Genomic DNA, 25,854 nt, shown 5'->3' on the forward strand with positions numbered 1-25,854 from the left:
GACCAGTCCTGAAACCTGATTGGTTTGGATCAAGAAGGTCATTCTGAGAGAGATAGCAAGAGAGTTGGCTAAAGACGGCACGCTCAATAGTTTTGGAAAGAAAAGAAAGAAGGGATACTGGTCTGTAGTTGTTGACATCAGTGGGGTCGAGTGTTGGTTTTTTGAGAAGGGGAGCAACTCTCGCTCTCTTGAAGACGGAAGGGACATGGCCAGCGGTCAAGGATGAGTTGATCAGCGAGGTGAGGTAGGGGAGAAGGTCACCGGAGATGGTCTGGAGAAGGGAGGAGGGGATGGGGTCAAGCGGGCAGGTTGTTGGGCGGCCTGCAGTCACAAGTCGCAGGATTTTATCTGGAGAGAGAGGGGAGAAAGAAGTCAAAGCATAGGGTAGGGCAGTGTGAGCAGGACCAGCAGTGTCATTAGACTTAACAAACGAGGATCGGATGTCGTCAACCTTCTTTTCAAAGTGGTTGACGAAGTCATCCACAGGGGGGGGGGGGATTCAGGAGGGAGGAAAATGTGGCAAAGAGCTTCCTAGGGTTAGAGGCAGATGCTTGGAATTTAGAGTGGTAGAAGGTGGCCTTAGCAGCAGAAACAGATGAAGAAAATGTAGAGAGGAGGGAGTGAAAAGATGCCAGGTCGGCAGGGAGTTTAGTTTTCTTCCATTTCCGCTCCGCTGCCCGGAGCTCTGTTCTGTGAGCTCGCAATGAATCATCAAGCCACGGAGCTGGAGGGGAGGACCGAGCCGGCCGGGAGGATAGGGGACACAGAGAGTCAAAGGATGCAGAAAGGGAGGAGAGGAGGGTTGAGGAGGCAGAATCAGGAGATTGGAGGGAGAAGGATTGAGCAGAGGGAAGAGATGATAGGATGGAAGAGGAGAGAGTAGTGGGAGAGAGAGAGCGAAGGTTGCGGCGGCGCATTACCATCTGTGTAGGGGCAGAGTGAGTAGTGTGGGAGGAGAGCGAGAGAGAAAAGGAAACAAAGTAGTGGTCGGAGACATGGAGGGGAGTTGCAGTGAGATTAGTAGAGGAGCAGCATCTAGTGAAGATGAGGTCAAGCGTGTTGCCTGCCTTGTGAGTAGGGGGGGACGGTGAGAGGGTGAGGTCAAAAGAGGAGAGGAGTGGAAAGAAGGAGGCAGAGAGAAATGAGTCAAATGTGGACATAGGGAGGTTGAAATCCCCCAAAACTCCACCCCATATCTAGTTCAATTTGAGGCTAGGCTCCACCCCATATCTAGTTGAATTTGACATGGCTGTAATTATTATTTAGTTAAATGTTTTTTAGCCGTTCGGTGGCTAAATGATAAGGCTTTAGTCTTGTGCGTTTTCACAACATTCCATTTGCTTTGTTCCAGCCATTATTATGAGCTGTCCTCCCCTCAGCAGCCTCCACTGCTTTAGATTTGTGCGTTTTCACAACACCTTATGTTTCACAGGGTCCTCCAAGAAGTACACATTCATCTGTAGAAGGGGAAAAAGAAGGTGAGACATGGTTTGAGTCTTCACATAAAAAGTGATGAGAATATTCTGAGAAACACCGCTCATCTAACTCTGTTGACTGGGGAGGAAGTACCACAGAGTCAATCATGTTTCTTGTTTCATCTCTTTCCTAGTGATCCGTCACCATGAGTACGGACGCTGAGATGCAAATCTACGGCAAGGCTGCCATATACCTCCGTAAGCCTGAGAGGGAGAGGATTGAGGCACAAACCGCACCCTTTGATTCAAAGAACTCCTGCTATGTGGCAGACAAGGCAGAGCTGTACCTTAAGGGTCTGGTCACTGCCAGGGCCGATGGGAAGTGTACTGTAACAATCACCAAACCTGACGGCACTAAGGAGGTAAGCCTGATCTGAAAAGTATTCATGTTCAAGTTCTTGGAATTACTCTATTTCATGACAAATCATCAAAATGATCAAAAACATTTCAATAGACAACATGAAATCAGTAACAACAGATAGATTAAACATTTATTTGTTTTTGTGTGAGCAGAATATAACCTTCAAACACATTTTAATGTTGCTATTTAAAAAAGGAATGGCATTTTTTAATATTGGCTAGTCAAGTATGTCAGTGGGCGATAACAAAGCAGTGGATTAAATGGAGTATTGAACTGTAATGTTAATGAGCAAAAAGCATTCAGTCACGTCCACTTTGATCTGTATGTAATCTAGATTTCTGACTGTTTCAGGAAGGAAAAGAGTTCAAAGATGCAGACATCTACGAGATGAACCCCCCTAAGTATGACAAGATTGAGGACATGGCCATGATGACCTACCTGAATGAAGCCTCTGTGTTGTATAACCTCAAAGAGCGTTATGCAGCATGGATGATCTATGTAAGAAACCTGCACATACATACAACCACATACATAATAAATACACAAATACAGTACTACCATACAGTGGTCCCAAAATATTCACACCCTTGAAAAGGATTAGAAAAAATGACTCTATAAATAAATTATTCAAATACTGAGCTATATTGTGTGCTTAAAAATGGGGAAATTATAGTATTTTATATTAATACAATTGCTCCGAGAATGAGATTTGTATTTTTCTCAAAAAAGGTAAGGCTCAAAATTATTGACACCCCTGTTTTCAATACCTTTCAATACATTTACATTTACATTTACGTCATTTAGCAGACGCTCTTATCCAGAGCGACTTACATTGAGTGCATACATTATTATTATTTTTTGTAATTGGTTTCATACTGGCCCCCCGTGGGAATCGAACCCACAACCCTGGCTTTGCAAACGCCATGCTCTACCAACTGAGCTACATCCCTGCAAGGATAAAGGCACTGAGCCTTTTTCAAAAAATATTTTATGAGTTGGAGAACACATTGGGAGGAATCTTAGACCATTCCTTCATACAGAATCATTCCAGATCCTTGATATCCTTCGTCTGTACATATAAACTGCCCTCTTCAATTCAAACCACAGGTTTTCGGTGAGGTTCAAGTCCGGAGACTTAGATCGCCTTTGCAAAAGTTTGATTTTGTGGCCAATTAACCATTTCATTGTGGATTCTGATGTGAAGGTGGGGTTATTGTATTGCTGGAAGATCCACTTGCGGCCAAGTTTCAGCCTCCTGGCAGAGGCAACCAGGTTTTTGGCTAAAATATTCTGGTACTGGGTTAAGTTCATGATGCCTTTGACTTTAACAAGGGCCCCAGGACCAACGGAAGCAAAACAGTGCCATAACATCAACGATTCACCACCATATTTTACAGTAGGGATGGGGTTATTTTCTGCAAATGCATTCTAATTTCAGCGCCAAACCCATCACTGGTTGGCTTACCCAAAGAGCTCTATTTTCATGTCATCCAACAAATGTAAACGGCTGGAGTTTACTAAACGGCATTGGAACTTGGATTTGAACCAGTGCTTTGGTCAGATAACATGAAAATAGAGCTCAATAATGTCGATCCCTATCTTTTTGAGAGAAAAAAATTTTACCTGTTAAAATATTAATTTATTTCAAGCAGTTATATTAGTATAAAATAATATAATTTTCCAGTTTTAGTGAGCATACAATATAGCTCAGTAAAGTGACTCCACTGTAAATGAACGTTAGAAACCAAAACATATCAACACAGTAGACCCACATCAGTATACCAAAGTACACCCACATCCTCACATAAATCCAGGTAAAAGTTAATCTGACTTCGTTAATCCCCTAATTTAATGATGGTTTCATCCAGACCTACTCTGGGCTCTTCTGTGCCACGGTGAACCCCTACAAGTGGCTCCCCGTGTACGACGCAGAGGTTGTCAACGCCTACAGAGGGAAGAAGAGGATGGAGGCTCCACCCCATATCTTCTCCGTCTCTGACAACGCCTTTCAGTTCATGATGATTGGTACGAGCTATCATGGATGGATGGATGGATGGATGGATGGATGGAAGTTAACATTTTATGTAGAGAGATATCTACTGTTTTCTAGTCTAGCTTAGAACAGTTTGCTGGGAATATCTGATTTCACTAGCCTTGAATGGGAAATGTTCCAAATTGAAATGAATGATGATGCTATGAATGCAATAATGTACACATAATGTTGCTTGAGTATAATAAGGAATATGTTTTTTGGTTACAGATAAGGAGAACCAGTCTGTCCTGATTACGTAAGTGGTTTACTAAAATTTCATTCTGATGAACTAATTATATTGTAATACGTTGGGTCACTTGGGTGTGATGAAAATACATGACATTATGAATGGATTATGACACTTGGCTATGCGTAATAATGAGTCGATGAGAAGGAGTATTTATTGAAGGTTTACTTATGTTAGGAAACAGGTCAACAGTGTATTTCTCTATGCTATTTCTTAGTGAAAGCCAATCTGACACTCAAACATGTAACTAAACTCCCTCTTTCTCTGTCATATAAACCAGTGGAGAATCCGGTGCAGGAAAGACTGTCAACACCAAGCGTGTCATCCAGTACTTTGCTACCATTGCAGTGTCTGGTGGCAAGAAGGAAGCAGACCCCAACAAAATGCAGGTAGGTTGTGCTCATGTTTTCATTTTTAACACATTTCAGTTTGGTTGGCTGTGCGAACTTTTTTTTCAGTGGTGAATCCTGTTTCAAGAAAAGGGTTCAAGCTATTGAGAAAAACAAACGTTAAAATTCAACCCGTTTTTGAGCAACTTGCTTTTGTCTTAATCAGGGGTCTCTTGAGGATCAGATCATTGCAGCTAACCCTCTGCTGGAGTCTTACGGTAATGCCAAAACAGTGAGGAACGACAACTCGTCTCGCTTTGTAAGTATGAAGGGCATACTGTGGAAGTGACCTTATATTGGACAAATGTAATTCAGTAGTTCCCTACTGTTATGCAGATGTAGGATTTTATTTTGATCACTCTGTTAGATGTTAGATTTATTTGTTGACCTATTTCTAACCCCCATGCACTACTATAGGGTAAATTCATCAGGATTCACTTCCAAGGTGGTAAACTGGCTAAAGCTGATATTGAGACCTGTGAGTTGGTTTTGATTGTTTCTCAATGCTTTCCTAAATTCACACAGATAATTTTTTGGAGATCATCAAATTTAAATGTATCTCATGTTCTCTCTCTTGCTCTCTCCTCTCTCTCTCTCTTTCTGTTTCTCCCTCAGACCTGCTGGAGAAGTCCAGAGTGTCCTTCCAGCTGCCAGATGAGAGAGGCTACCACATCTTCTTCCAGATGATGACAGGCCACAAACCTGAGCTAGTTGGTACGAAAAGTAGAGGTTCATGGGAAATTCTTCCCACCCCCATCTGTGGAACTTATAAAAAATATTCATAGTCCACATGAATGGCAGTCGGTGCCATTTAAGATGAGGGAGGACAATCATTGTTTTTATGAGCATGGCCTTATTTCTATTACAGCATATTGGATGACTGTCATTCATATTCCATTCACCCAGCTCAATGTAACATCAATAGGTTTAAGCTACTACATGATACTCTAATGTTTCCTATACCCACCATGAGGTTGCTACAACCTAGCCCGTGAATGAAAGTTTAAAACGTAAGTGCACAGGTCGAGAGAAATTTTAGTAATCAAGGTGACAGACATTGACACATCCAATATCGCCTTGCACAATCTTGCCTGCATCTAGCTGATCTAGTGTAATCATTAGTTCAACAGTTGCAAACAAGAGTTTAATTTTGGACAAATGCAGGTAGGATATGTTTATACCCGTTTCGTTCAGTTTGCTTCCGTTTAAGAAACGTTTTTCAACAGAATCGGCAGAATGAATACACCCTAATCCCACGCAAACATAGCTTACCTTCATATAGGGATGCGCCGAGTAGTTGGACAAAATTAGTATTGTAATGGATATGGGCAATTTTCTGGATACGATTATGATCTGAGTATTTTTTCTAATTATCCGTGATCGGAAAAAAAAGTTATTTTCGGGTGCCAGCAAGCATCATTCTCATGTCAGTCAGTCACAGAGTTTCTAAACCATACTGTACTGTCTTTGAGTCAGTAATGTGCGGTCTAAATAACTCAACTGGCTAGTTTGCCTGTCTGTAAAGAGAAGGGTACATTGATCCTGCTGCTCTGATTGGATAGAGTGAAGCTGCTCCATACTCTCGCTTCATCATTTATCCCGATCACTTTTCGTCTCAGTCTGATCATTTAGATTGCTACTGCCTGCTACTATGATAAATCACATTGCGAGGACGTTTGCTATCAATGTGCATAATACTGTGGGGCAAGGGTAGGGAAAAATATGAAACTAATGCGCATTCTGACTGAGTGAACGCAAACTTGGCTGCCTGCTGCAAGTTGAGGACACAGACACACCACTCCTCACGCTGCTCCTAAAATGCAGCTTTTTTACAGTGAGAACGTGCAGGGAGGTATTTTGCCATCTATTTAGGTATATTAAAACACTTCAGTTTTTCCGATCACCATCCGATCCGACTATCAACTGTTAATTTACGGATACGTTTACAAATACAAGTATGGCCATGTTGGCACACCCCTACTTTAACAGCAGCCACATACAAACAGCATGAGCCCTTTGATCGTTGGATAATTCCTTCTTGCATCTATGCTCTCTCCTCTCACCTTTTCCTTGATTGTGAACATCAGTGCACAACACATCAGCTGTCTGTGACCAGGTGAAAAAACCTTTCCAAGCCAAACCTTCATATCATAACCGCTACACACAGCCTACATCGTTGTCACCATATTAGCTAAGGTCAAGTCAACATAGCTACTAGAACTAACGTGTTAGTAAACCCGCTACAATTTTTTTAAACCTTTATTTAACTAGGCAAGTCAGTTAAGAACAATTTCTTGTTTACAATGATGGCCTACACCGGCCAAACCCGGACGACGCCAATTGTGCGCCGCCCTATGGGACTACCAATCATGGCCGGTTGTCATACAGCCTGGAATCGAACCAGGGGTTCTGTAGTGACGCCTCAAGCACTGAGATGCAGTGCCTTAGACCACTGTGCCACTCGGGAGTACACTGTACAGATAGCAAGCAGTTTAGCAGTTACACCGGTGGGCCCTGGTGGCAATAAATTAATAAAACCAAATGCTTTCTTTGACTTGGAAGTGTTCCAGTATTGGATAGCCATAGCCAGCTAAGTAACATAGCATCCCTCTCTGTTTTAGCAGGGTGTCTGAGTAGGCTAAACTAGCTAGCTGCATTCAGCTAAGTAAGTGAAAGTGAAAAAAAAGAAAGAAATATAGCTAGCTCTCCCTCTCTCTTGCTTCTCCTTAATTTTTGAAGAAATTAATTTGTTCAAAACTGTTCAACTATTGTCTTTCTCTGTCTTTGAGTCAACTACTCACCATATTTTATGCACTGCAGTGCTAGCTAGCTGTAGCGTATGCTTTCAGTACTAGATTCATTCTCTGATCCTTTGATATGGTGGACAACTAAAAACGATAACTTTTTAATGTTAAACTATTTTTATTTGTATGAAATTTACTGAGGAGGATGGTGCTCCCCTTCCTCCTCTGAGGAGCCTCCACTGGTCCATACATTTGAAACTATTACAATGATTGTATCCAAGGTAACAAGGCATCTAGACATGGGTCAGGTCTTTGGGAAATATCTATCAAGTAATGCACTGTGATGCACTAGTCCACAAGTCTCAGTCCCCTCTTTTGATGCTATTTATTATATACTACATGTATCCTTGAGTCCATCTATTGAGTAAAGAATTCTAAGAGATTTAACTGTCAAGCTGTTCTCTGTTGTCCATAGAAATGGCGCTCATCACCACCAACCCCTACGACTTCCCCATGTGCAGCCAGGGTCAGATCACTGTGGCCAGCATCAATGACAATGAAGAGCTGGATGCCACAGACGTGAGTAAAACAAAGGGTTAATCAAACTCTAGATAGGGAATGGGTAGGACCACCATACACACTGAATGCACTGTGCAATTCCAACTTGGTAGCAATTGGGAATTTGTTGCTTTATGATAGTTAGGCATATGCCTCAAGGCACTCTTCAATGACTTCACATTTCACATTTAAAACGTCCACAAGAGAGCGTAACTAAGTGCCCTGTGGAACTGTATAAAACTAATTTTCTGTTTTCATCTACTATCCATCCCATTCGATCTGGAGTGAGCACAGAACTGTAGTGTAACTGACCAAATTACCGTTCAGTTCATCACTGTTGTACTTCCTCTTTAATGCCAGGATGCCATTACAGTCCTGGGCTTCACTAATGAAGAGAAGGTTGGCATCTACAAGCTGACAGGAGCTGTACTGCACCATGGCAACTTGAAATTCAAGCAGAAGCAGCGTGAGGAGCAGGCTGAGCCAGACGGCACAGAGGGTGAGTCCCACTCATAGATATACAATATGTAAAGAATTAGTCCCATTCCCAGTCCCACTCATAGATATACAATATATAAAGCATTAGTCCCATTCCCAGTCCCAAACATAGAAATAGAACATGTAAGACAGACAGTGACACATGAAAGTCAGGCAGGAGATCATTTCTAGAGAACAAATTCCAAGCTCCTGAAATGATGGATGTGGGTGAATCAAAACCTAACTCACAAAGAAGTTAGCCAAACTATTTTGTCAGTGTGACATCAGAATCAAGTGATCTTGTGTGCCTGAGTCTGTTGTTGTTGGTTCTCTCTCCAGTGTCAGATAAAATTGCCTACCTGCTGGGCCTGAACTCAGCTGAGATGTTGAAGGCTCTGTGCTACCCCAGAGTGAAGGTCGGCAACGAGTATGTGACCAAGGGACAGACTGTGCCTCAGGTAAGGCGGCCAAACACAGCATCCACCATTTTCTGAGCACCATAATTATTTTGGGGATGAGTGCATTGCTTTTTTTTTAATAGTGCTTTTGTTTTTCCCAAGCTCGTATCACCTTATCACTAGACATGGTCAATATCTCCTGTATTAATTTGAGGTATTATCATTGCAGGTTAATAACTCAGTCAGCGCTCTGGCGAAGTCTATCTATGAAAGGATGTTCTTGTGGATGGTCATCCGTATCAACGAGATGTTGGACACCAAGAATCCAAGGCAGTTCTATATCGGTGTGCTCGATATTGCCGGGTTTGAGATCTTTGATGTGAGTATGAGACCAGAACAAGACAATTAGTTGTGATTGAGATGGATTTCAGCCTTGTATGATGAAATTATCCCTTTGAAAATTCCATCAACAGTACAACAGCATGGAACAGCTGTGCATCAACTTCACCAATGAGAAACTGCAACAGTTTTTCAACCACACCATGTTCGTCCTGGAGCAAGAGGAGTACAAGAAGGAGGGAATCGTCTGGGCCTTCATTGACTTCGGCATGGACTTGGCTGCCTGCATTGAGCTTATTGAGAAGGTAAGCGGTCTGTGAGGATTATAATGGACTGTAACAGCAAAGCTCATATGGAGCTCTGTGTGAAATATTATCACAATGGTACAATGTACAGTAGTGGTGCCTGGGTCAAAATCACTGGGGAAGCCAAACCAGTCAAAAATATCCATATTACAACCTATGTGTTGTGATAATTGCGTTGTTTGCTCTATAACCTGTTAGTTCATATGCCTTGCCACCGTGATATATAGGCCTAAAGGCCGAGACAGTAAGAAGACACAATGGTAGAATAAATTCAACCACACCTTTTTCAAAATCGGATAGCAACATCTATCCGGTGGAGTCCACAAAGCATATTGCATGTAACAAACAGTTACATGACCTACAGCATGATCAATCAAGTTAATATTTCCGACATTTTCGGACTACAAAACAACTATTGATTTAGAACCATGGAGAGTTACCGCAAGTCGCAAAGAAAACCGGAGCTGCCTCCACTATTCCAACCCCATTTCAACTTCAACATTTCAACATCATCAAATCACCTATGCTTAGTCTAATACAGTGACAGCTAAAAGATTCCAAAAACTATTTTAGTCCAATCAACGTAAGCTAAATATCATGTGGCTGTTTGTGTGTAAGTAGAAAAAACATGTTGACTCACCCTACTTGAAGAGAAACTCCAATGCCATCCTCCTCTCTTTCATGTTGCTGAAACGGTCTATGACTCTGTCATACATTACGCACTGTAAATGTTTGTTGTCCCAGGCTACCTGGCTAAAACTATTGCTCCCTATTCTAACTTCCTTTCCTGGGCAACGATAAGCTAGTTACCATTAGCCTACTACATCTAGCTACATATTGAATCTTCCATACTCTCAGGCCAAAAGCACAATGTATGAATTTATGGTTAGGTGATAATCGCTGTTAGAATAATTGGCCAGTACGGAAAATTAAGTAAAACTATGAGTACAAATCCCAATCTCCGTCCAAGGCTAATTTAGGAAAGGTCCCATTTTAGCTAGCTAGCTATCCACCGGAGGACAACAACACAATGAGATGTAACAATTTAAGTTTTTCTGTCAATAATGTTTGGCTGATGTGATGTGATTGGTGTGAAGCCAAATCCAAACTAGCTTCACTTGACACTTTTTTTTGGTGTGCCAGAACCATTCACAGATTAGCTCACTCAGTTTAGCTCAACTCTGATTCGCTGTTATTGTATAAAAAATATATCAAGGGAGGCCAAATGCTTGCTGGCTTCCCTTGCATTCAATGCTACAATATCATACTATTTTTGACCAGACAGCATCAGATAGAAGGACTACACATACAGAGACAGAGGGGAGCAGTTTAGCTCGCTCGGATGCTTTACCTGGTGAGACACATTCAGCTTCTTGCTAAGAGAGACAAAGTATTTAAAATAACGTATGTCCATTTTTGGGGGAAGCCTGGCTTCCCTTGGCACCCATGAATGTATGCCACTGACAAATTATCTGACTGTTGAGAACTCAATATGTTTCCTATTATGTGTCCCTAAATTAATATAATCCTATAATAGCATGTTGACTAAAGGAATACATGTGATCCTAAATGTAAATATCACTAATTTGATATACATCTCTTTTCGTAAAGCCATTGGGCATCTTCTCCATCCTTGAAGAGGAGTGCATGTTCCCCAAGTCTTCAGACACTACCTTCAAGGACAAGCTGTACGCCCAGCATCTTGGCAAAACAAATGCGTTTGAGAAGCCCAAGCCTGCCAAAGGCAAGGCAGAGGCCCACTTCTCCCTGGTGCACTACGCCGGTACTGTGGACTACAACATCACTGGCTGGCTGGAGAAGAACAAGGACCCCCTGAATGACTCAGTTTGTCAGCTGTACCAGAAGTCCTCAGTCAAAATTCTGGCTGCCCTGTATCCTCCACCCCCACCTGAGGGTAAGACTAGCATCACATCAAAATATTTAATTAAGCACCAGTTATAACTCAGACCAAATGTTCTTTAAAGTCTTTGAATGTATCCCAATTTCTCAGGGTGTTTTCACCAGGTTAATTTATTCATACACTTGGTTAATTCAAACAAACAATAGGTGTTATTTTACATAATCTCATTGGCAGCATTTGCCTCTAGATAAGTGTGAAGTTAACCAGAGATTCTCTGGTTTATAATTAATGTGATTGCTGAAGACAAGACCACTCTAGATTTCTTACATACTCTTATTATTATTCTATTTATTCCACCCGCTCTAGGAAATGTACTTTTCTAGTTATCTTCAACTTTTCCCCATTTTAACAGATAAAGCCAAGAAAGGAGGCAAGAAGAAGGGTGGTTCCATGCAGACTGTGTCCTCCCAGTTCAGGGTGAGCTTTTGAAAGTTTTATTCAGACCTTCAAAAGGCGCCTTGATTATCATCAATTATGTCTGAGAAAATGGCTTGTAACCCTCTTACAGGAGAACTTACATAAGCTGATGACCAACTTGAGGAGCACTCATCCTCACTTTGTGCGCTGCCTGATCCCCAACGAGTCAAAGACTCCAGGTACAAGAAATATTGAGTTAAATATGTCATCTTATCAGTACAGTATCAGTGACTTTACCAATCCCAATCTTTAACCTGTTTATGAGTATTAAAAGAGACTTGGTTTGTTTTACCAGGTCTGATGGAGAACTTCCTGGTTATCCACCAGCTCAGGTGTAATGGTGTACTGGAGGGTATCAGGATCTGCAGAAAGGGCTTCCCCAGCAGAATCATCTATGCTGACTTCAAGCAGAGGTACACACACACACACACAGAAAGATCTGCTCCAAGGGATTCCCCAGCATCAGAATAGGCTTACCTTTTACAAAATATAACCAACATATTACAACTTGACATATGTTAAAAATGACTCCTCATTCAGGTACAAAGTACTGAATGCCAGTGTCATCCCCGAGGGCCAGTTCATGGACAACAAGAAGGCTTCTGAGAAGCTGCTTGGTTCCATTGATGTGAATCACGAAGATTACAAGTTTGGACACACAAAGGTCAGTCAAATTCCCCTAGCAAAAGCTGACAACAAAACACAACTTCAATGATAATTTAAACCCTTACCATATAAAATCTCTCCAGTTGATCTATCCATCCTTTTGTTCTTTCTTCTTCATTTAACTAAAGGAAAGGGTGGAAAAACATTGTAGTGATTTTTACTTCAAAGTCATACAAGTATAGAAGAGAAACTAAACTCATTATCATGTGCATTGTGTTAGAGTGGTATGGCTGCAGTTATCTGTATCTGTGGACATTATTAATCTACAACTGTACAATAACTAACAACTTAGAAACATCCTATCCCATGGTTAGTTTGTAAGCGTTGCAAAGTTTGTAGTTGGAATCAATCTAGTGGAGTTGTTCCCCTCTTTTGATTCAACCCTTTCTATCTGTCACCATCTGTGGTTCCATTGACCATGCTAACCTGTGTCTCAGGTGTTCTTCAAAGCCGGTCTTCTGGGTGTCCTGGAGGAGATGAGAGATGAGAAGCTGGCCTCTCTGGTCGGCATGGTCCAGGCTCTCAGCCGTGGATTCCTCATGAGGAGAGAGTTCACCAAGATGATGGAGAGGAGGTGAGGAATAGTGGACATCTTGGCAAAGCTTTCTGTCAACCACCTGTATCTAATGCATTATGATTACATGCTGTATATGCTGTGAGTTGTTCAGAATGAGAAAGTATGTCTTATAATGCTCTATTAAAGCTTTTGGTTAATTCATTTATAAAGTCAAAAAATGGATGTAGCAAATAAGGATTCTATCTTTATAGCTTCAGTTTGGGGTTTGACTGTTCAATTGTCATTTCAATGTGTGGAATTTACCCATTCATTCTTGAAGAATATAAAATGCCTCATGAGCTTAGCATGACCTGTCAGTCCTTGCATCTAGACCTCTGTCTGTGAATTTAAGAGGGGTTCCATTTCCCTAGCCCCATTCCTCAGCTGTATACAAACAGTGGCGGGAGGTTCCGTTTTGTTGTTCTTTGAATCCCAGAATGTAGCTTTAAGCATGTCACTCACCATGCCACCCTATCCTTTCTGTTGACCAGAGAATCCGTTTACGCCATCCAGTACAACATCCGCTCATTCATGAATGTGAAAACCTGGCCATGGATGAAGTTGTACTTCAAGATCAAGCCCCTGCTGCAGAGCGCTGAGACTGAGAAGGAGCTGGCCAACATGAAGGAGAACTATGATAAGATGACAACAGACCTGGCCAAGGCTCTGGCCACGAAGAAGCAAATGGAGGAGAAGTTGGTGTCCCTGACGCAGGAGAAGAATGACCTGGCTCTTCAAGTTGCATCTGTGAGTGAAAAACACCTCATATGGGCACATTTACACACACATGAATACACACACATATGAAGACACTGTGAAGTATGTGGCTAACTCACACATTGTTATTGGCCATGTTATGTATTTCATTCATTTCTATTGATTTGCTCTGACCTTGAATATACAAAGTGAGGCCGCTGATTTTTTCTCGTGTTCTGAAACCAGGAAGGAGAGAGTCTGAACGATGCTGAGGAAAGGTGCGAGGGGCTAATCAAGAGCAAGATCCAGCTGGAGGCCAAACTCAAAGAGACGACCGAGAGGCTGGAGGATGAGGAGGAGATCAATGCTGAGTTGACTGCCAAGAAGAGGAAGCTGGAGGATGAGTGCTCTGAGCTGAAGAAGGACATTGATGACCTGGAGCTCACCCTGGCCAAAGTGGAGAAGGAGAAGCACGCCACTGAAAACAAGGTAAACATAGCTTAACAGAAATGGAATTCAATTTGTATTGTAGGTGCAGGAAAAATTAAGAAACAAAATAGTTGAATTTCAGTTGCGGGGTACTCCCCACATTCATTGCATGTTCTGCTCCCTACTCATTTATGACTTCCATTCAGTACACTGGCATAGTGTACACTGCCATCTAGTGTTGAATCTATAGTACAGTACTTGTTGACACATTTCTAATCTAAATGAATGCAATATATAACAAACTAAATCTCCCCTTTATGGTGAAGTATAATTATGTTGTGACCATTTTCAGGTTAAAAACCTGACAGAGGAGATGGCATCTATGGATGAGAGTGTTGCCAAGCTGACCAAGGAGAAGAAAGCCCTCCAAGAGGCCCACCAGCAGACACTGGACGACCTGCAGGCAGAGGAGGACAAAGTCAACACTCTGACCAAGGCCAAGACCAAGCTGGAACAGCAAGTGGACGACGTGAGTGGAGTTTGACATTTTGGCCATGATAGAATGTAAGATGATATTATCTTCATTTGTTTAGATTTGAAAAATATATTTGTTTTTATCTTATAGCTTGAGGGTTCTCTTGAGCAAGAGAAGAAGCTCCGTATGGACCTAGAGAGATCCAAGAGAAAGCTGGAGGGAGATCTGAAACTGGCCCAGGAGTCCATAATGGACCTGGAGAATGACAAGCAGCAAGCTGATGAGAAAATCAAGAAGTAAACACAAACAAATGACTACAGTATCAGCTGCTATAATGGTTGTTCTTGATTAATTATTAATTAGCGTTTGCATGTCATTCTTAAAAGCAATGTGAATGGTATTATACTCCCTTTACACTAACAAACCTAAACCAACGTGTTTGTGTTTTTTAGGAAGGAGTTTGAGACCACCCAGCTCCTCAGCAAGATTGAGGATGAGCAGTCTCTGGGAGCTCAGCTGCAGAAGAAGATCAAGGAACTCCAGGTACAGTACAATATATAAGCTCCAGTAAAGAAAAGCACACACCTGAATCATTTCCTGAAAAACACTTTCTGGTAGCAGACAGTTTTCCTGGTGTTTTCTAATGGCTCAATAGGTTGGAAGATGGTGCTTCTGGTTGGTGCTTCTTACCATTGTGATTTTGGTTCCTGCATGGGACACTGTCTACTGAATATATTAGTGTAACTGACTTCGTATTAACACATACATTGAAGAAAAAAAGTATTTGATCTCCTGCTGATTTTGTACGTTTGCCCACTGACAATGACATGATCAGTCTATAATTTTAATGGTAGGTTTATTTGAACAGTGAGAGACAGAATAACAACAAAAAATCCTGAAAAACGCATGTCAAAAATGTTATAAATTGATTTGCATTTTAATGAGGGAAATACGTTTTTGACCCCTCTGCAAAACATGACTTAGTACTTGGTGGCAAAACCCTTGTTGGCAATCACAGAGGTCAGACGTTTCTTGTAGTTGGCCACCAGGTTTGCACACATCTCAGGAGGGATTTTGTCCCACTCCTCTTTGCAGATCTTCTCCAAGTCATTAAGGTTTCGAGGCTGACGTTTGGCAACTCGAACCTTCAGCTCCCTCCAAAGATTTTCTATGGGATTAAGGTCTGGAGACTGGCTAGGCCACTCCAGGACCTTAATGTTCTTCTTCTTGAGCCACTCCTTTGTTGCCTTGGCCGTGTGTTTTGGATCATTGTCATGCTGGAATACCCATCCACGACCCATTTTCAATGCCCTGGCTGAGGGAAGGCGGTTCTCACCCAAGATTTGACGGTACATGGCCCCGTCCATCGTCCCTTTGATGCAGTGAAGTTGTCCTGTCCCCTTAGCAGAAAAACACACCCAAAGCATAATGTTTCCACCTCCATGTTTGACGGTGTGGATGGTGTTCTTGGGGTCATAGGCAGCATTCCTCCTCCAAACACGGCGAGTTGAGTTGATGCCAAAGAGCTCGATTTTGGTCTCATCTGACCACAACACTTTCACCCAGTTCTCCTCTGAATCATTCAGATGTTCATTGGCAAACTTCAGACGGGCCTGTATATGTGCTTTCTTGAGCAGGGGTACCTTGCTGGCACTGCAGGATTTCATTCCTTCACGGTGTAGTGTGTTACCAATTGTTTTCTTGGTGACTATGGTCATAGCTGCCTTGAGATCATTGACAAGATCCTCCCACGTAGTTCTGGGCTGATTCCTCACCGTTCTCATGATCATTGCAACTCCACGAGGTGAGATCTTGCATGGAGCTCCAGGCCGAGGGAGATTGACAGTTATTTTGTGTTTCTTCCATTTGCGAAGAATCGCACCAACTGTTGTCACCTTCTCACCAAGCTGCTTGGCGATGGTCTTGTAGCCCATTCCAGCCTTGTGTAGGTCTACAATCTTGTCCCTGACATCCTTGGAGAGCTCTTTGGTCTTGGCCATGGTGGAGAGTTTGGAATCTGATTGATTGACTGCTTCTGTGGACAGATGTCTTTTATACAGGTAACAAGCTGAGATTAGGAGCACTCCCTTTAAGAGTGTGCTCCTAATCTCAGCTCGTTACCTGTATAAAAGACACCTGGGATCCAGAAATCTTTCTGATTGAGAGGGGGTCAAATACTTATTTCCCTCATTAAAATGCATTTTGAAATGCGTTTTTCTGTATTTTTTTGTTGTTATTCTGTCTCTCACTGTTCAAATAAACCAACCATTAAAATTATAGACTGATTGTTTCTTTGTCAGTGGGCAAACGTACAAAATCAGCAGGGGATCAAATACTTTTTTCCCTCACTGTATATGTAAAATATACTATTATTATTTTGAGAGGTTCATTTGTTTCAACTGTATTGTAGTGTTCATCCCCCCTGCTCTTGTCCCCTGTTCTAGGCCCGTATTGAGGAGCTGGAGGAGGAAATTGAGGCTGAGCGTGCTGCCAGGGCTAAGGTTGAGAAGCAGAGGGCCGATCTCTCCAGGGAACTTGAGGAGATCAGCGAGAGGCTGGAGGAGGCCGGAGGCGCCACTGCTGCTCAGATTGAGATGAACAAGAAGCGTGAGGCTGAGTTCCAGAAGCTGCGTCGTGATCTTGAAGAGTCCACCCTGCAGCACGAGGCCACAGCCGCCGCTCTGCGAAAGAAGCAGGCCGACAGTGTGGCTGAGCTCGGGGAGCAGATCGACAACCTGCAGCGCGTCAAGCAGAAGCTGGAGAAGGAGAAGAGCGAATACAAGATGGAGATTGATGACCTCTCCAGCAACATGGAGGCCGTCGCCAAGGCTAAGGTGAGTAGTGATGTTTTGATCAAGCACTGTTGAGGAGGGTCAACTACATTACCATTCAACTGAACTGAAGTTGACAGGAGTCCCATATCTAAAGTAATGATGGAACACGTTTCACTAACAGGGCAATCTGGAGAAGATGTGCCGTACTCTTGAGGACCAGCTGAGCGAGCTCAAGACTAAGAATGATGAGAATGTTCGCCAGGTCAACGACATCAGCGGACAGAGGGCCAGACTCCTGACAGAAAATGGTACCATCAACAATGAACTACAACCCAATGCTTTCCTTCAGTAAAACACAATAACATGTGTTGGGGGCTGTATCCACATAGTTTCTACTGTACTATTCACCACCTAACATTGCCCTATGATACCTCCAAATACATTTTCAATCTTAGAGAACAGAGACCCTATTAACTAGATATCCCTCTATCCCTGAAGGTGAGTTTGGACGCCAGCTGGAGGAGAAGGAAGCCCTGGTGTCTCAGCTGACCAGAGGAAAACAGGCCTTCACCCAGCAGGTGGAGGAGCTGAAGAGGGCGATTGAGGAGGAGGTCAAGGTAAAAAAAACAAAATGGACTCCACCGTCCACAGAGTTTAGAGCCATATCTTCATATAGATGGTGACTACGGCACCCTCAGAGACTCCTACTGTCTCTCCACCCTCAGAGACTTCTACTGTCTCTCCACCCTCAGAGACTCCTACTGTCTCTCCACCCTCAGAGACTCCTACTGTCTCTCCACCCTCAGAGACTCCTACTGTCTCTCCACCCTCAGAGACTCCTACTGTCTCTCCACCCTCACGAGACTCCTACTGTCTCTCCACCCTCAGAGACTCCTACTGTCTCTCCACCCTCAGAGACTCCTACTGTCTCTCCACCCTCAGAGACTCCTACTGTCTCTCCACCCTCACGAGACTCCTACTGTCTCTCCACCCTCAGAGACTCCTATTGTCTCTCCACCCTCAGAGACTCCTACTGTCTCTCCACCCTCAGAGACTCATACTGTCTCTCCACCCTCAGAGACTCCTATTGTCTCTCCAACCTCAGAGACTCCTACTGTCTTTCCACCCTCAGAGACGTCTACTGTCTCTCCACCCTCAGAGACTCCTACTGTCACTCCACCCTCAGAGACTCCTATTGTCCCTCCACCCTCAGAGACTCCTACTGTCTCTCCACCCTCAGAGACTCCTACTGTCTCTCCACCCTCAGAGACTCCTACTGTCTCTCCACCCTCAGAGACTCCTACTGTCTCTCCACCCTCAGAGACTCCTACTGTCTCTCCACTCTCAGAGACTTCTACTGTCATCTCTCTAATCTCTCTTTGTCTTTCTCTTTCGCAGGCTAAAAATGCACTGGCCCATGGTGTCCAGTCTGCCCGCCATGACTGTGACCTCCTGAGGGAGCAGTTTGAGGAGGAGCAGGAGGCCAAGGCAGAGCTGCAACGCGGCATGTCAAAGGCCAACAGCGAGGTGGCTCAGTGGAGGACTAAGTATGAAACTGATGCCATCCAGCGCACAGAGGAGCTGGAGGAGGCCAAGTGAGTCGCACGCAACAGCAAACACTAAAATATAGGTTGTGGATGTTGAGGGTGGTAGGGGGGATCTGAGAAAATGTTACGTCAATATATATTGTAATATTTGTTTAGAAACCACAAAACTACCCTCTGTTGTATAACAGGAAAAAGCTGGCCCAACGTCTTCAAGAGGCTGAGGAGACCATTGAGGCGACCAACTCCAAGTGTGCCTCCCTGGAGAAGACCAAGCAGAGGCTGCAGGGAGAGGTGGAGGACCTCATGATTGACGTTGAGAGAGCCAACGCATTGGCCGCCAACCTCGACAAGAAGCAGAGGAACTTTGACAAGGTAAAAATTAAAACCTAATTTTCTGCTACATAATCAATTGTAGTATAATTGTAGCATGTTTCTGATTTAAAGCTCTTCATCAATAACTTCTAATGATAATCCCATGTATTTCCCTAGGTTCTGGCAGAGTGGAAGCAGAAGTATGAGGAGGGTCAGGCAGAGCTGGAAGGAGCTCAGAAGGAGGCTCGCTCTATGAGCACTGAACTCTTCAAGATGAAGAACTCCTACGAGGAGGCTCTGGACCATTTGGAGACTCTAAAGAGAGAGAACAAGAACCTGCAACGTGAGCATTTAATCGCTGTAACTTTTATCAACCCAAGGAAGTGGAGGGCAATTAGGTTTGCAAGACCACATGAAGTGTTGTTAATTAACTGTTATTATGATTCAATGTCAACTTACGTGCATTGGCATATACACTGAAAATCCCCCAAGTCTAAACTGCCCCTGTGTGTGTGTGTGTGTGCAGAGGAGATCTCTGACCTGACTGAGCAGATCGGAGAGACTGGCAAGAGCATCCATGAGCTGGAGAAGGCCAAGAAGACCGTGGAGACAGAGAAGTCTGAGATCCAGACCGCTCTGGAGGAGGCTGAGGTACAAACTACAGCTGTTTGATAGGAAAAGCAGTGTTACACTAGCAATGCCAGCTACAGGCTAATGCTCCCTGCTTTGGTGTTTATTGTAGTCATATATATATTTAATTCCTTGTACACATCCAAATATATTGAACACAATACGCATTACTTATTTTCTTTGTCCAGGGCACACTGGAGCACGAGGAATCCAAGATTCTGCGTGTGCAGCTGGAGCTCAACCAGATCAAGGGTGAGGTGGACAGGAAGATTGCTGAGAAGGACGAGGAGATGGAGCAGATCAAGAGGAACAGCCAGAGGGTGCTTGACTCCATGCAGAGCACCCTGGACTCTGAGGTCAGGAGCAGGAATGATGCCCTGAGGGTGAAGAAGAAGATGGAGGGAGACCTGAACGAGATGGAGATCCAGCTGAGCCACTCCAACAGGCAGGCCGCTGAGGCCCAGAAACAGCTGAGGAACGTCCAGGGACAGCTCAAGGTAAAGGCACTAGGACATCAGGTTCAAAACCTAAACATGGCTAGGGATTTGTTTGTGAATCTGAGAAATTAAAAAGAGTGGTTTATGTACTAAAGGTAACGATACTGGAGAAATGTGTATCAATTTACATTTCTATCACTGATCGATCCTATCGCCCCTACTTCCACAAGTCCTAATGAACATATGTCATTGTGAACCCCAGGATGCCCAATTGCACCTTGATGACGCTGTTCGTGTCGCAGAGGACATGAAGGAACAGGCAGCCATGGTGGAGCGCAGAAACGGTCTGATGGTGGCTGAAATCGAGGAGCTGAGAGTTGCTCTGGAGCAGACAGAGAGAGGCCGCAAAGTGGCTGAGACTGAGCTGGTAGACGCCAGCGAGCGTGTTGGACTGCTGCACTCCCAGGTATGGGTCAAAAGCCATTTCCAAAGGAACTCAACCAAGCATACAGTTTAAACACACCTGGAATTTGACAGTGCTTACTTTAGATTTTCATAATTTCAGCCTTGTGACTTGTAAGTTCTCTTGAGAGTTTAAAAAATCGTCTTATTTCATCCTTCAGAACACCAGCCTTCTGAACACCAAGAAGAAGTTGGAGACTGACCTGGTGCAGGTGCAGGGAGAGGTGGACGATATTGTCCAGGAGGCCAGGAATGCAGAGGAGAAGGCCAAGAAGGCCATCACTGACGTGAGTTCTTTAATTACATCGACTTGATTTGTCCCCAAGTGCCAGTGGTAGCTGGGCTGGTTAAGAACAACAAAGATCTTAGAGGGGCGTTATGATTGGTGCCAATTGGTCCATAAATTAAACAAACTACTTTTCCAGGCGGCCATGATGGCTGAGGAGCTGAAGAAGGAGCAGGACACCAGCTCTCACCTGGAGAGGATGAAGAAGAACCTGGAGGTCACGGTCAAGGACCTGCAGCACCGCCTGGATGAGGCTGAGAATCTGGCCATGAAGGGAGGCAAGAAGCAGCTCCAGAAACTGGAGTCCAGGGTGAGTTAACAGCCGGGTGGATTAGGGTGGATTGAAAGACAGATTGCTGGAAATGCATTTGATCATATAAAAATACATAATAGCCTCCATGCAGGTTTACTGTTACTTCTGTAGTGCATGGCATGACTAATCAAGTCTCGGGCCCTGGGAAATGTTAAGTCCCCCTTCTAGGCATTAGAGAGAAAATGTTGCCGTTTTAAAGCTAATTTCCTGCAATTCTACACATTTTGCCTTTTTAAATGTTAAATGATGGTGCATTTATGATCATAACAAAACAAATTATAATAATTTCACACTTATTTAGTGGAGTTGAGCCAAGACCTTCAAATGAATACAAATGTATTACTCTAGTTGCTTCGTTCAGGCTTGTACAGTTGTCGCAGCAGACTTCTTCTAAACTGCCATTTCATTAGTAGTAAGAATACAAATATAAATTTACAATACACATCAACACACAATATAATGCACATTCATCCACTTCATCTCATAGTAATCATTTGTTACATCTAGTTACATTTGTTTCATTTCTCTCTATAGCGACATGTCTCATTCACCGGCCGTTGCTAGGGAAGCTAGCGTTGCTATGCAGGTTTACCAGCCAGCAGGCTAACGGCTGAATTGGTTTGTAGGCTAGCGGATTTTAATAAGTTCATAAAACCTGAAAACACAACATAACATCTTAACAAACATATGTACATACTCCAGAAACATTACCGTCTCGAATATAGTGCTTTTCCAGTCGCTTACCTTCAAAATAAAGATATACCAATGTTTTTATGTCGGTGCTTCTGTCTTGCTGTCGGCTCACTTGGCAAACTTCTCTCAACTGTCATAGCGCGAGCCTCCCATAATAGAAGAAATCTCATAACATTAAAACATGCCAGTGGCGTCCTCTAGTGGCCATACTGGTGCTGCACCAGAAACTGCTAAACTCATGACAAAATGGATAAATAGTCATATTACAAATTATTATATAGTCATATTACAAATAGTCATATTACAAATAATTGAGTTGTGAGCCTCCCAGACCCGTTGTGCATCTAAGAGTTAAGAACATAAATTGTGGATTATTAATATGTACTGTATTGCACTCTCTAAACTTTTCCCACAGATCCCTGGTTGTTTAATCCGTTCTTGCTAGAAATATTCATAAACACATTTAAATGTAAATTCCCCTTTGGGAACCACTGACCTAGATAATGAAAATATGTTGTTATTATTACAGACCCCTTCAATTAAATGTTTAGAAGTACATAGGGACAGATGACAATTGTGCCTCCTTGACTGGGTAGAACACTACAACTCTGTGTTACAAAGATTTGTTAAGTCTGATTTCACCACCTCAAACAAATACGTTTATTTCTCCCACAAAGGTGCGTGAGCTCGAGACTGAGGTGGAGGCCGAGCAGAGAAGAGGTGTAGACGCAGTCAAGGGAGTCCGCAAGTATGAGCGCAGAGTCAAGGAGCTCACTTACCAGGTAAGAGAAAGTGCCTTCTTCACACACTTGACACTAACACAGACAGGTTTGTGTATAAAACTATACTGACATTGATTCTTTGATCTTCTCCCACAGACTGAGGAGGATAAGAAGAACGTTAGCAGACTTCAGGACCTGGTAGATAAGCTGCAGTTGAAAGTGAAGGCCTACAAGAGGCAGGCTGAGGAAGCGGTGAGTCAAATACCTTTAAAAAAACATATTTTTTTATTTGCTACCTGAAGCATCAAACTTTAAATGCTGATGTTTCGCTCTCTATCTCTTTTCTTCACCCAGGAGGAAGCAGCCAATAGCCATATGTCTAAGTTCAGGAAGGTTCAGCATGAGCTGGAGGAGGCTGAGGAGCGTGCTGACATCGCTGAGACTCAGGTCAACAAGCTCAGAGCCAAGACCCGTGACACTGGAAAGGTACAGAACTGCTGCTAAACCTATACCTGACTCATGTTCAAATATGACCACATCAACACCACCTATGATTCAGTCTTCACAGAGGGCAAATTTTACACTCACTCAACTGTATTTCAGATCTTTGAGAAGCACATTTCAGGTAGGGCAAAAACATCTAATAAGATTAATTCAGTTGGTACTTCACCCTGAAAATCCAAGCTGAGCGCTGAGCATTAAATGCTTGATCCATTATATTCTTTCCAAGTGTTCATCTATTTATCATGTTCAATATTATTACTGATCCATTATATTCTATCTAAGTCTATCCATATATTTATCATGTTCATTATTATTACTGATCCATTATATTATTTCTTTCTTCTTACAGGGCAAAGAAGTTGCTGAATAAACAAGACCAAGTCTTATCATTTTCCTGTGTTGCATAAAATATGATTTTCATGGTGAAATGTTGAGCATTGATTAAAAACATGTAAACCTACATACACTTCCTTTGTGACTGTGGACTTATTACTTAGCAAACAGCTTTTTCATACCATAAAAATATTTTACTTTAAATAATGGAGCAATCTGGGATTCCAACAGCAAAAGTGGTCACCCGGACAAAGCAGTCAGTTGTTTTGGTAGACAGCTGAGTGATGAGGCTGGAGAAATTTAACCACTCTCAAATTCTCAGACTGAGCTTTGGATGCAAGGACTGCAAGCTTGTTCTTGCTTTATTGAATTCAATGTAGTTCAGCCGGCCTCGGGATTTAAGCTGCTGAGTTAACCAGGAAAACTGCCAAGGTCAGAGGTTCCAAGACCGTTCTAGTCATTCTATTTCTATGGTCATAAGACCGTCATAGGACACCACAACACACATATATTAGTCCTGCATGTAACATTTGATCTCTTAACAGACTGAAAGGTTACATCAACACTTCTATCCACATGCCATTGACTAGATGTCCATTAGTACCTGTATCTTGTTGAAGTACTGCCCAGCCTCGAAGGGCACTGTGTTGTAGGTGGAGATCCCAATAACAGGTCTCTCTGTATTGTTCTTGGCTCTGTAGAAGGCCAGAGCAGTCTCTCCTGGAACCACCTGTATGGTAACACAGCACACAACATAGACATTAAGATACCTGTATGGTAACACAACATAGACACTAAGATACCTGTATGGTAACACAACACAGACACTAAGATACCTGTATGGTAACACAACACACAACACAGACACTAAGATACCTGTATGGTAACACAACACACAACATAGACACTAAGATACCTGTATGGTAACACAACATAGACACTAAGATACCTGTATGGTAACACAACATAGACAATAAGATACCTGTATGGTAACACAACATAGACAATAAGATACCTGTATGGTAACACAATACACAGCATTACTTTATTCTGGGCCAGTCGACCTCCGATATCCTCTGGAGCAGCAGGTTCCCTGTGGTTTTCTACTCTGATCCTGCACTCTGGCTCAATCATGGGATGGGGCAGGCTCTTCTCCCAGCAAATGTTTTGCAAAACCACCGTGGCTTAGATAACGGTGCAGGTCCTTTTGAGTGTCATCCTTGTAGGCAGTGGAACCCAGGGCTCCATTCAATCTGTATTACTGATGCATTACAGATTGACCAATAGAAATTCAAAGGTAATTTCCAGTTGAGCCGACATATGCAGAGAACTATATATTCCAGCGAACTTGGATACGTAGCCACTCCGATAATAATAAGAGTATGTAAGAAATCTAGAGTGGTCTTGCCTTCTAATTATTGTTTTCCATTGCAAAATGATTGAAGATATGTTCTGTTGCATGACCTAATGAACATGACCTACCTCATGGGCCTTATCCACAGATGATGCAATCTCTATCGCACTCCACACTGCCCTTTCCCACCTGGACAAGAGGAACACCTACGTGAGAATGCTATTCATTGACTACAGCTCAGCATTCAACACCATAGTGCCCTCTAAGCTCATCACTAAGCTAAGGATCCTGGGACTAAACACCTCCCTCTGCAACTGGATCCTGGACTTCCTGACGGGCCGCCCCCAGGTGGTAAGGGTAGGTAACAACACATCTGCCACACTGATCCTCAACACGGGGGCCCCTCAGGGGTGCGTGCTCAGTCCCCTCCTGTACTCTCTGTTCACCCATGACTGCATGGCCAGGCACGACTCCAACACCATCATTAAATTTGCCGACGACACAACAGTGGTAGGCCTGATCACCGACAACGATGAGACAGCCTATAGGGAGGAGGTCAGAGATCTGGCCGTGTGGTGCCAGGACAACAACCTCTCCCTCAACGTGACCAAGACAAAGGAGATGATTGTGGACTACAGGAAAAAAAAGAGGACTGAGCACGCCCCCATTCTCATCGACGGGGCTGTAGTGGAACAGGTTGAGAGCTTCAAGTTCCTTGGTGTCCACATCACCAACGAACTATCATGGTCCAAACACACCAAGACAGTCGTGAAGAGGGCACGACAAAGCCTATTCCCACTCAGGAGACTAAAAAGATTTGGCATGGGTCCTCAGATCCTCAAAAAATTCTACAGCTGCACCATCGAGAGCATCCTGACTGATTGCATCACCGCCTGGTATGGCAACTGCTTGGCCTCTGACCGCAAAGCACTACAGAGGGTAGTGCGTACGGCCCAGTACATCACTGGGGCAAAGCTTCCTGCCATCCAGGACCTCTATACC

At 43.3% G+C, this 25,854-nt stretch overlaps 1 protein-coding gene across 1 annotated transcript; it reads left to right on the forward strand.

Moving 5' to 3' along the window:
- Positions 1–1,431: 1,431 nt before the first annotated feature.
- Positions 1,432–23,535, forward strand: LOC311124699 (myosin heavy chain, fast skeletal muscle-like; the record flags this gene model as incomplete). Its single annotated transcript, XM_084198802.1, has 40 exons — positions 1,432–1,478; positions 1,610–1,837; positions 2,188–2,334; positions 3,705–3,861; positions 4,097–4,124; positions 4,396–4,504; positions 4,671–4,763; positions 4,922–4,982; positions 5,120–5,218; positions 7,724–7,827; positions 8,167–8,305; positions 8,623–8,741; positions 8,911–9,060; positions 9,155–9,325; positions 10,937–11,240; positions 11,599–11,663; positions 11,755–11,842; positions 11,959–12,076; positions 12,204–12,327; positions 12,767–12,903; positions 13,377–13,632; positions 13,828–14,070; positions 14,363–14,539; positions 14,636–14,781; positions 14,938–15,028; positions 16,930–17,319; positions 17,441–17,567; positions 17,758–17,876; positions 18,658–18,854; positions 18,995–19,178; positions 19,296–19,461; positions 19,645–19,769; positions 19,937–20,245; positions 20,448–20,651; positions 20,809–20,934; positions 21,073–21,243; positions 22,617–22,721; positions 22,818–22,913; positions 23,016–23,147; positions 23,515–23,535. Exons 2-40 carry the CDS (start codon positions 1,622–1,624, stop codon positions 23,533–23,535), a joined length of 5,814 nt encoding a protein of 1,937 aa, XP_084054928.1. The 5' UTR covers positions 1,432–1,478; positions 1,610–1,621.
- Positions 23,536–25,854: the final 2,319 nt, after the last annotated feature.

The sequence above is a fragment of the Coregonus lavaretus genome (assembly GCF_964263955.1).
Source record: "Coregonus lavaretus genome assembly, contig: HAP1_SCAFFOLD_79, whole genome shotgun sequence".
NCBI lineage: Eukaryota > Metazoa > Chordata > Actinopteri > Salmoniformes > Salmonidae > Coregonus > Coregonus lavaretus.